Source organism: Brassica napus, chromosome A6 (genome assembly GCF_020379485.1).
Source record: "Brassica napus cultivar Da-Ae chromosome A6, Da-Ae, whole genome shotgun sequence".
Classification (NCBI taxonomy): Eukaryota; Viridiplantae; Streptophyta; class Magnoliopsida; order Brassicales; family Brassicaceae; genus Brassica; species Brassica napus.
In genome coordinates, this window is record NC_063439.1 from 14,917,744 (window position 1) to 14,929,983 (window position 12,240).

A 12,240-nucleotide genomic window follows, 5' to 3' on the forward strand; every position below is an offset into this window, starting at 1 on the left:
GTCTTTAGTCAACAAACCCAAACAACACGGGAGGTCTCGATGAAACCTAGAGCAGATGGAGCTCTCGAGGGTCTATGCCTCTGCCTCTTCATCTTCTCCGATTCAGACCGTAGAGACAGAGCTCTGATCGATCAACTTCTACACAACGAAACTCCTCTTTTATTTCATCATTCAATTTTGTCTTTATGTTTTCGATTCATCTCCTCATGTTCATCCTTCTTTATATACCGATTCTCTTTACTCAGTACAAACACAAACCCTACCAACTTCTAAAATATCAACCATGGCGACGAAACCGAATGGGAAGTCTCCCGTCTTATCCGCCTCTGATGAAAAAGTGATGCTCTTTCGAGATGTCTCGCTGGGTCCCCACGAAACTCAGCTGCGGTTCCGTCTGATCCACTTCTGGGAGGCTTGGAATCCGATTAAGAAGACTCTTATCGGCCTTGAGATGCTCCTCATCGACGAACAGGTTATGTGACTTTGTAATCTTAATAATGTAATTGTAGAAATAATTTACGATTTATAATTATGCGTTTCACATAATTAGAAATAATTTACGGTTTATAATTATGCGTTTCACATAATTTACGGTTTATAATTATGCCTCTGTGTCCTCATCGACGAATATTATGCGTTTCACATAATTTACGGTTTAAAATTATGCATCTGTGTCCTCATCGACGAACAGGTTATGTGATTTTGTGATCTTAATAACGTAATTGTAGAAATAATTTACGGTTTATAATTATGCCTCTGTGTGAAACGAAAATCTCGACTAGATGTTTTTGTATAACCCGATTCATAGATCATCAATAATTTTTGTAATTGTTTTCGGTTTATAATTAACTATTTATAAACCGTATTGTAGGCTAAGATGTTTTGATATAAAAGATAACATGAAATTTAAAAGATCATAACGAAATTTACAAATTGTCTCAGTTTATAATTATGCCTTTGTGATAACATGAAATTCTAGGACACAACTAAGTTCGTTGCTCAACTAAAATATTCAGAAACATTTTGTTTTGTTATTTATTTCGTTTCCGTCTAATGTTTTCCTTTACAGGGAACTGTGATTCAAGGATTCATTTCGCCAGGGCGTATTGAACAATATTTGGGTAAACTGAAGCGAGGAACAGTTTACAAGCTCGACAACTTCTATGGATAGAACAACAAGTCGGTTTATCGGGTTTCTGATCATGCCGTTACCGTGTCATTATCATTGAACTCTAAGCTGTCGGTTCTTGAGGACATCACCACTCCTTTTGATGAAGACAGATTCCTGTTTCATTCGTACGAGGTTTTTGAAGCAAACTGTGACCTCAAAGGAGACCTCTACGGTAAGCTCTGTAGTTTACCGTGAATATGTGTTTGGATGTATTTTTGGAGTCATCTAACTTAACATTTCCCGAACAATGTAACAGATGTTGTTGGCCACATGAAGTTGGTAAATGGACATACTCTCACTGAACGTCCCGTCCTTGACGAAGTGCAAATAGCAGCTGCGAGACATCTTCTGGTTCATCTGCAATTATATGAGTATGGGTTTTTTTTCCTAAGACACCACTTCACTGTACTTCTCTTAACAATGAGTGTTTTTTTTTTTGCAGTGGACCTGTGATTAAGGTTTACCTTTGGGACAATGTCGCAACGGAGTTCTGCAGAAAATTCAAGTCCTGCGAAACCACTCCCACCGTGTTGCTAATCACGACCGTTAACACAAAGCGCCTAGGAGGTTTTCATTTGAGGCTTTATTATTGCTTACTAACATTTATACATGTCCAGTTTGAGTTTTTTAAATGCGTTTTCCGTAATATCACAGGTACTCTAGCCCTCACCTCAATGTCCTCCTCACGAGTTTTTATGGACTACGATGTCCAGCCTACCATTGATTACTTCGCCTGGTGAGTTTTCATGTACTTTATATTTACTCTTTCACTAAATCAAGTTACCTGCCCATGAACACTTCCCAATCACTAAACCGAAATACTACTTTGTACTCTATCTCAGGTTGGGCTCTTATCCAGAGGTTGTTGGGAAGGTTAATGCGGATGTGGTCACTAAACGTGAGCAACTGACAATTGGAGAAATTTTCTCCGACATCAAGCAGGAATCTGCGAAGGTACCAGTAAATCTATATATTTTTTATCTCATCATCAAAAGCTTGTAAGCTTATACATTACTTGGTGGGACGCAGGAAGCTTTTTTTGAGTGCACGGCTACGATTGATGATGTCTTCCATGGCTCTGCTTGGTATTATATTTCGTGCAGTGGATGCCACACTAAGGCTACCAAAGGACAAACTTCTCTGATGTGTGCAAAATGTGGAAAGGTTAACATAGCTGGTGTTCCAGAGTAAGAACTCTAGACACAATATTCCATTCTGCTTTCTATGTAGTAGCTTCTGATTTGTTCATAACAGGTATTGTGCAAGGTTATCTGTTTATGACAACAGTGACTGTGACACCCCCGATCGTAGATGATCGGAAATGACACGGTCGATGTTCCCCGATTGTCGATCTGAGGTTCTCAGAATAGTTCAGATCGCCTTAGACCAGCAACCAAAGAACACCAACACTCCTATCGGATATAACTCTAGGCTTTTCAACCCGACAAAGCAATACCTGATAGTTAGTTCGTCCGGACAACGACTAATATCATATGGAACCCGTACTTTAAAAAAAACATTCTTTATATATCAATCAAAAGCATCTTACAAAATTTGTTATAAATTAACCTCGAGGTTTTCGGTCAACAAATCTTATACATAAGATATATCAAAATGACTTTGCAAGGATAATAAAACTACCGCTAGCTAATGATGTTCCTTCCCGTCCTAGAGTAAGGTCTCCCGTCTACTGGTTACCTGCATCACAAATGAGTCATGAGTAACTAGTTTACTCAGTGAGCCTAGTCCCGCACCCCAACATATATTAATAATATCTCAAGCAATCAACTTCACGTGTAAGCAGTGGAAATATATTCCATAACTGAATATTTATATATAAGGAATATTCTTCCATCATTGTGAATCTAATCATATACCTCACTTCCTATTCCCGTCTCTCATATCATTCATATAATCATATTTATATAAATATATATACCAGACCCGAGAAACCACAAAGGCTAAACGAGTCTAGCGAGTAAGCATCACCATCATCGCCATCAGATATTCAAAAAATTGAACATCTAACGCTGCATGCAGTTACCCGGCCTCCAGGGTGCGACCCCATCATCGTGTCTTCGTGACCTTGTTCCATATCGCAGGACCAATTCACGGTAATCATCATTCATACATGAATATTTTGGAAGACAGGTTTATAATAAGACTTCACATGATTAATACTTTCATACTTAATTATATTTAATACTATACATATGTATTAGTACTTGAGAACAAGTACTAAGGTTTGGAATAATCCTCTATGATCATTCATCAATATTTAATAAGTGTTTACACTAAGTAAACACCTTACCAGTTCAATATTGATCAAGAGACAAAGCCTATCAATAATCTACAATCAGTACGTTCAATCAAGAAATATTTATTCACTACTCATCACTCATCTATTTAGACTCACTTTTGATTCCATGAGATTGGCTAAGGAAGACTATACTCGAGCTCAAGCTAATCACACTCTGCTTCTGAAATATTCTCGATTTAAAACCACCACAAGGATCCGGCTGATCCGAACACTATCCTTGACCATCTGTACCAATAACAGAACGGTTGGAACAAAGGTTAATCAGTCCAGTTCAATCGCACAGTTCAAGATTCAGGACAGCTACTAAGGCAAGTTCAAGGCAGCTTCAGTTCGGTTCAAACATAAATCATTTCAGCTAAGTTGTCTAGATGCTAGGGGACCATGAACTGAACTAATATAAATCCACACAAGGGATTAAGATATTAATCCAGAGAGGAAGATCAACAACTCAGCCAGCTGGTTACAGTCTAAACTGATCTGGATCAAAAGGCAAAACAGTTTACCGGTTCAAATCAAACACTGTCTGAACCCAACTGATATTCCACTTTAACATGAAGCCACGCCAAACCTGATCAGTACCACATCAAGAAAAGGTCGTACTCAATCAGAACAAAGCTGAATCGCAGCCAATCCAACAGAAATGCTCACATAAAACTGATCCACACAACAACTTACATCTTTACCGATTAAAATCAAAGGCTGAAGAACATGGGTGATTCTCAACTTCAGGACACCAAATCTCCAACTCTTTACCACACAAATACTCAGTGCTTAAAGTCACAAGATGGTGGGAAAGGGTTGTCCATGCTCATTCCTCTTCTCTGAATTTGTTTCTGAATTTTTCATGAATTTGTTTTTGAATTTTTCTGTCACTTTTCTCTCTTCTCTCTCTTTGATTTTTCTGTGTTTCTCACAGGTTTATGCACGACCAAACTGGTGGAGAAAAAGTTAAATATGTTAGGAAGTTACTTCAGGTGAGGGTTTCATAAAACACAAGGCAAGGCTGAGAGGAGACAGGTGGTGAGCTGTTTCATTACTTCCAGCAGCAAGCAGCTGACCTTTCCCTCCCAAGAAGAAAGCTGCTAGCAGCTGATGACAATCATGTGACTGAATTAATGAGCAAGCACAGCAAGCAGCTTGTGACTTGCATGTGCTGTTACTGAAGAAGCTAAGCAAGCAGGCAGGTGCATAACGTGTGATTCAATACTAAGCAAGCAGGCTGGTGGAAAACATAACTTAGCTCTGAAATTATTTAGGAAGTTGGTCAATAATTTTTAATAATTTTTCAACCAAATATTCTTTGTCTTCGGCCCTCATTTTGCCCTCGGAAAATCTCGTCCAGCTTAAATAAAAAGAATTCGACCAAATATTTAAGACTCGACCAAAACTATCAAGGGAAGGTCTTTCGACCACAAGATAGTCTCGTCGAACCATTAATTTACCGGCTTGATTTTTATTTTAATTCTGGTCGAACCAACTCCGAACTGGTCGAGCGGGATTTTTCTCGACCAAAATCCTATCTGCTTGTGAGGGTCTTTACATTCTTCCTCCCTCAAAAGAATTCGTCCCCGAATTCTCATAGCATAGATGTACACACTTTACTGAACACTGGAAATTCTGCAAAGATTCTGGATATCAGCTCTGAACTTATCCTCACTGCCTATGTTTAAACAACTGATTGTCGGATCCCCAACTCTTACAATCAATCATTTCTTTTCTAAACAAACACTTTGAGGAAGAAACAAACTAATTACTGCTACACAACTCTTGTTAACTGCGGTCTGGATACTTTTCTAACAATCACGAGTAGCTCTGAAGACTATCACTTCTGAAACTTTTCTAATTGCCTTTCCCTCATAACAACAACATGAAAATGTGGAAATTAGGTGATGTGCCATACGTGAAAGTAACATCTCGACTCTGGTGAATGTTAATGTGATTAACCGTGCAGCAATCAAACAAGAACATGCACAATCAATCACGCTAATATGAATCAGACCAAGGGTGCTACTCCCAAATACACACAATCACCCATTCCAAGATTGATTTCCCTTACAGTATTCTATACACTGCTGATCTATCTGAGACGCTCTTCATAATATTTTAACTACTACTAGAACTTGACAAGAATCACTTGGTTAAATCCCTAGGCTATTGCAGTGAATCCAGGTTGAATAAGAATATTGAACAGCTTACTTCTAGATAGCAACAACTCTTCCAATTCCTTAAGCATAACTTCAAATTCTCTAGCTATCTGATTGTTTACTGTATTCTGATCCTTGTCATCTTCTCTTTTCCTAATGATCAAGATAATGGAATACACATCTTCACCTTTTCCCAAAAGGTCTTCAACTCCCAAGACTGATACGAACGATGCTCCAATACTTGGTAGAATACCATTGTAGGCCAACAATAACTGGTCCTCTTCAAAAGACTTATTTCCTTAATATCCTAATTGAGCCCGGTAACTAGATAGCCAATCTCATTCTAGATAGAAACATACCGCTCTAACGGAAGTACTATGGAATGGGGAAAGACATACCACAAATTTTAACTGGTAGCCAGTACTTCCAAGAATAAGAACGGGTACTTGAATTCACTAAAGTGAATCCTACTTACAACTATGACAATACTCGGGAACTACAACTACGTGTGGTTCCCGAATCAAACACAATATGGACGGAAAATTCCATCCATAGGCAAGGTCTCTTACGACACCTTGATCACAATTCACATTTTTTTTTCCTAATTTCAATCATTCATAAAAAATTTTAAATGCACACAACACACAATGGGATAAGAAGCAAACCTGTGATTGGACCTTTCAGAAGTTTTGACGGTCCAGTCAACTATAAAGTGTAGGCTCTACCCAAATAGCCTAACACTTGGATGTGGACTAACGGTAAGGAAAAGCGAACAAGTTCAACAAGTCTTATCTTAGGTATAAGTAACCTAGATCGGGTAACTTCATGAGGAAGGGTAACCTAAAATCCTAACTCTTCACAAGAACCACCAAAGCGCGAGTGATGCAAACGTTCCAGGATTTCCCAAACTTTGACAATCACGACCATTCTTTCCTTGCTAGTCACAACCATAACGGCTCAAGGTCCTCGATCTTGATCTGATGAAATGTACACCCAAAATCATCCCCAACGACTTACTTAATTCACTTCTTGAAACTGATCTTTGATCTGCAGCGGTTGGAAAATAAACGGTCTGCATGACTTGGTTAATTTCTTCAGAAATAATAGCTTCTTTAACATTCACGTCATACTCTAACATCTCCTCGAAGCTTTGAAACTCCGTGGTCTTTTATCTACTCCAAAATTCTTGGCTAAGTTTCCAAAGATTTTTCGTATGACCTTTTGCTTATTCTCCAAACCATAATCGATGAATCCAATTCACTCGACCACGTTTCTCGATGCTTGTGTAGAAAATACTACTTCTTGAACTCATGAAATCTGTCCAACTCGAACTCAACTCTCTGAAGTAATTCTTGACTCTCGACCAACAACTCATAGCATTCATCTCCAAATAGCTTGCTGCCAAATCCTTCTTGTAATTCTCTGAACAACGGCCACGTGAATATTCTGCTCTGAGTGTTGGAACCCAAATCTTCCTCAAGCCAAAGTATACTTCGAATGGTTTAGTCCTTCTTCAGTATCTTATGGTCCCAACTTCTTCTTCTTTGCATCATAACTTTCATGATATTCTGTTGCAAACAGAATTCTTATGGTGCTTCCATCATCTTGTAATACAGTCAAACCATCTCTTCCTCCAACACTAAGCTTGAAACAAATGCTTAAGAAATCATGCTTATATGGCTCTGGTGCTTGTACGTCTTAGCATGAGCTAGTTAGACTTGAGAAACCGAAATAATAAGTGCATCTATGTGATCAAGTGTAGTCGAATCGCTCTGAACCGGATCACAAACAACACCCACCTTGACATCGATAACACACGAGTCCGGAGATGTATTCGATGTATCAACTTTATCCCATATATCTCTCTAAAGAATTGGCATCCCCCACTTGAACTCAAAAGAACGGAAGGAAGGCATGAGGTTACTGATTCCTAACAGGACGGTAGTGACACCATGAGGGTAGCAAACTGGAGACTGATGATAGTAACATCGGTAAGTACGGTCCACCCGTTCAAGCTTGTCTCGGTGCTTCTGCTACGAAAAATCACTGTTAGGTAACTACCCATGACTATCTATCCTAAAATGAAGGAACAAGCCAGCATATCCTAGTTATCCTTGCGACACATTTTGACTCGAAAAACATTTGAAACAAGTCCCATTCTAGCATCGTATAACCATGCTCTGATACCACCTTTGTGATACCCCCGATCGTAGATGATCGGAAATGACACGGTCGATGTTCCCCGATTGTCGATATGAGGTTCTCAGAATATTTCCGATCGCGTTAGACCAACAACCAAAGAACACCAACACTCCTATCGGATATAACTCTAGGCTTTTCAACCCGACAAAGCAATACCCGATAGTTAGTTCGTCCGGACAAGGACTAATATCATATGGAACCCGTACTTTAAAAAAAATATTCTTAATATATCAATCAAAAGCATCTTACAAAATTTGTTATAAATTAACCTCGAGGTTTTCGGTCAACAAATCTTATACATAAGATATATCAAAATGACTTTGCAAGGATAATAAAACTACTGCTAGCTAATGCTGTTCCTTCCCGTCCTAGAGTAAGGTCTCCCGTCTACTGGTTACCTGCATCACAAATGAGTCATGAGTAACTAGTTTACTCAGTGAGCCTAGTCCCGCACTCCAACATATATTAATAATATCTCAAGCAATCAACTTCATTTGTATGCAGTGGAAATATATTCCAGAACTGAATATTTATATATAAGGAATATTCTTCCATCATTGTGAATCTAATCATATACCTCACCTCCTATTTCTGTCTCTCATATCATTCATATAATCATATTTATATAAATATATATATATATATACCAGACCCGAGAAACCACAAAGGCTAAACGAGTCTAGCGAGTTAGCATCACCATCATCGCCATCAGATATTCAAAAAATTGAACATCTAACGCTGCATGCAGTTACACCGTCTCCAGGGTGCGATCCCATCATCGTGTCTTCGTGACCTTGTTCCATATCGCAGGACCAATTCAAGGTAATCATCATTCATACATGAATATTTTGGAAGACAGGTTTATAATAAGACTTCACATGATTAATACTTCCATACTTAATTATATTTAATACTATACATATGTATTAGTACTCGAGAACAAGTACTAAGGTTTGGAATAAACCTCTATGATCATTCATCAATATTTAATCAGTGTTTACACTAAGTAAACACCTTACCAGTTCAATATTGATCAAGAGACAAAGCCTATCATTCATCTACAATCAGTACGTTCAATCAAGAATTATTTATTCACTACTCATCACTCATCTATCTAGACTCACCTTTGATTCCATGAGATTGGCTAAGGAAGACTATACTCGAGCTCAAGCTAATCACACTCAGCTTCTGGAATATTCGCGATTTAAAACCACCACAAGGATCCAGCTGATCCGAACACTACCAATAACAGAACGGTTGGAGCAAAGGTTAATCAGTCCGGTTCAACCCCACAGTTCAAGATTCAGGACAGCTACTAAGGCAAGTTCAAGGCAGCTTCAGTTCGGTTCAAACATAAATCATTTCAGCTAAGTTGTCTAGATGCTAGGGGACCATGAACTGAACTAATATAAATCCACACAAGGGATTAAGAAATTAATCCAGAGAGGAAGAACAACAACTCAGCCAGCTGGTTACAATCTAAACTGATCTGGATCAAAAGGCAAAACAGTTTACCGGTTCAAATCAAACACTGTCTGAACCCAACTGATATTCCACTTTAAGATGAAGCCACGCGAAACCTGATCAGTACCACATCAAGAAAAGGTCGGACTCAATCAGAACAAAGCTGAATCGCAGTCAATCCAACAGAAATGCTCACATAAAACTGATCCACACAACAACTTACATCTTTACCGATTAAAATCAAAGGCTGAAGAACATGGGTGATTCTCAACTTCAGGACACCAAATCTCCAACTCTTTACCACACAAATACTCAGTGCTTAAAGTCACAAGATGGTGGGAAAGGGTTGTCCATGCTCATTCCTCTTCTCTGAATTTGTTTCTGAATTTTTCATGAATTTGTTTTTGAATTTTTCTGTCACTTTTCTCTCTTCTCTCTCTTTGATTTTTCTGTGTTTCTCACAGGTTTATGCACGACCAAACTGGTGGAGAAAAAGTTAAATATGTTAGGAAGTTACTTCAGGTGAGGGTTTCACAAAACACAAGGCAAGGCTGAGAGGAGACAGGTGGTGAGCTGTTTCATTACTTCCAGCAGCAAGCAGCTGACCTTTCTCTCCCAAGAAGAAAGCTGCAAGCAGCTGGTGACAATCATGTGACTGAATTAATGAGCAAGCACAGCAAGCAGCTTGTGACTTGCATGTGCTGTTACTAAAGAAGCTAAGCAAGCAGGCAGGTGCATAACATGTGATTCAATACTAAGCAAGCAGGCTGGTGGAAAACATAACTTAGCTCTGAAATTATTTAGGAAGTTGGTCGATAATTTTTAATAATTTTTCAACCAAATATTCTTTGTCTTCGGCCCTCATTTTGCCCTCGGAAAATCTCGTCCAGCTTAAATAAAAAGAATTCGACCAAATATTTAAGACTCGACCAAAACTATCAAGGGAAGGTCTTTCGACCACAAGATAGTCTCGTCGAAGCATTAATCTACCGGCTTGATTTTTATTTTAATTCTGGTCGAACCAACTCCAAACTGGTCGAGCGGGATTTTTCTCGACCAAAATCCTATCTGCTCGTGAGGGTCGTTACAGTGACCAAGCTGTTTTTGTACTACTTGGTGATGCTGGGCGTGCGCTAACTGAATGGCATGCATCGGAATTAGTTAGCAGCTATTTTGAGGTAATTAATTATCAGTCTAGAATCTTAGATGAATTGATCTCACACTGTTGTGCTGATTGTCAGGCTAATGCTGACATAGGAGTTGACCAAGAGGCGCCTGTCCCGGAAGCTCTAATTAACACCATCGGACAAAGACACAAGTTTTCTGTGAAGGTGACAGAGCACAACTTATCAGGCAAGACCCGAGCTCTAACTGTGACCGAGATCCTCCCTCTAGACACTCCAACCAAAACAGAGACCTCGGAATGAAACAGCATTGCTGCAACGCCCAACGAAACGTTCCAGACTGGAAATGATGTGTGTGAAGCTTCCAAAAGCCGTGTAGGTTCTGCAGATGGGGGAGTAAGAGGTCGTGTGACAACGCCAAGGTGGAGGAAGCTAAACGCCCAAAGCCTGGAAACTAGGATTTACATTCTAGCCTGAAGGGTTGCAAGCTCCATTGCACTCAGAGTCTTTGTTTTCATTTTAGAATTTCTCATGCTTTCCTTTTACCTTTGAATTTTCGAGAGTTTTTTTTCACTTTGCAAGCATTTTGTCTCATTTGCATGATTATTGCCTAATAATCATCAGTGTTGCTCTATTTGGTTATGAATTATATTATCTTAGCTCATTTGATCTTGCTTAAGCCAAGTGAATTTCAAAATTTCAAGATACGTTTAATACAGTTTGCAGATACGTTTAAGAGAAATATGGCTGAGAACATCTGTTTCTACTTGCGGGGAACACCTAATTTTTTATTTTCTTTAGATTATTATGTGTGCTTTTTGTGTAAAAGTTTGGTAAATTTGAGGTTCTTTCTTGTTAATGCAATAAATTACTAAGTAGTTTTCGTGGCACATTGATTAGAATCTAAAGAAAATTTAAAATAGAATCTCATCATTTCTCAGTATCACCGCAAGTAGAAACATATCTCAAATCACAAACGTGATTAAGGCAGTTTAAGATTCAAATCATTTATAGTCTTAGCTTGAGTCAAACACTAAGTAATTAAATATATTCCTTTTCAAAAAAATAAGAGAATCTAATATTTAAGACTCAAATCAATGTGGATTAGCTAACCCGTCGATAATACATTCTCTCTTCAAATGGATTCGCCCACACTCAAATCAATTTTGTTTTTTTCCAAGAAACAATACATAAAAAAAAAACTTTCTTCAAACTTCATACGTAAGTGAATAATTATTTTACTACTTATTTCATACTTGGTTATACATGCCTACATTTCTTACTGGGTCTCCCAAGGTCGTTAACTAACCTATACTTGCTATTGTGTTCTACATATTTGGCGTACAAACCTACATCCAGATCTCTAGCTTGCGATCGGATTGTTTGTAAGGATCAAGACTGCAAAAGAATGGATAACCCACCTCCTTCACCCCCTCTGGAGACTACAGGTAATCCGCATTCTTACTTCTGTAGGTTTGTATATAAATATATAATAACTCCACAACATGGTGTTTACTTAATATATTCTTTATAATAATCCCCCACAACGAAAGCTTAAAATTTCAAAGAAATTTCTGAAGATTGTAAATGGTTAGAGGAAATTAGAAATGAGATTAAACATTTATAATACAATTTTCGTTATAAAATGTTTTAGAAAGTTAGAGTAAACTATGTTAGAGTAAATTTTAAAAAGTTAGATTAAATGGTTAGAAAATAATAAAAGGGAAATACCAAAGATAATATTCAAAAAGTTTATGTCACATATATAGACTATAAGAATCAAAATGACCAAAATGTTACATTATAGAGATAAAT

General features: G+C 38.1%; 1 protein-coding gene across 1 annotated transcript; it reads left to right on the forward strand.

The window, feature by feature from the left end:
* Nucleotides 1-283: 283 nt before the first annotated feature.
* On the forward strand, nt 284-2,486 carry LOC125609951. The gene is made up of 9 exons (XM_048781579.1): nt 284-472; nt 1,070-1,141; nt 1,238-1,343; nt 1,428-1,548; nt 1,614-1,738; nt 1,826-1,907; nt 2,014-2,125; nt 2,201-2,358; nt 2,426-2,486. Exons 1-9 carry the CDS (start codon nt 284-286, stop codon nt 2,484-2,486), a joined length of 1,026 nt encoding a protein of 341 aa, XP_048637536.1.
* Nucleotides 2,487-12,240: the final 9,754 nt, after the last annotated feature.

What these genes read in the sequence shown, in the direction of transcription:
- LOC125609951 (XM_048781579.1), top strand. Translation starts at nt 284, where the DNA reads ATGGCGACGAAACCGAATGGGAAGTCTCCCGTCTTATCCGCCTCTGAT. An exon ending in TGCTCCTCATCGACGAACAG is followed by an intron (nt 473 to 1,069) that starts GTTATGTGACTT and finishes TTTCCTTTACAG; the next exon opens with GGAACTGTGATTCAAGGATT. An exon ending in CTGCAATTATATGAGTATGG is followed by an intron (nt 1,549 to 1,613) that starts GTTTTTTTTCCT and finishes TTTTTTTTGCAG; the next exon opens with TGGACCTGTGATTAAGGTTT.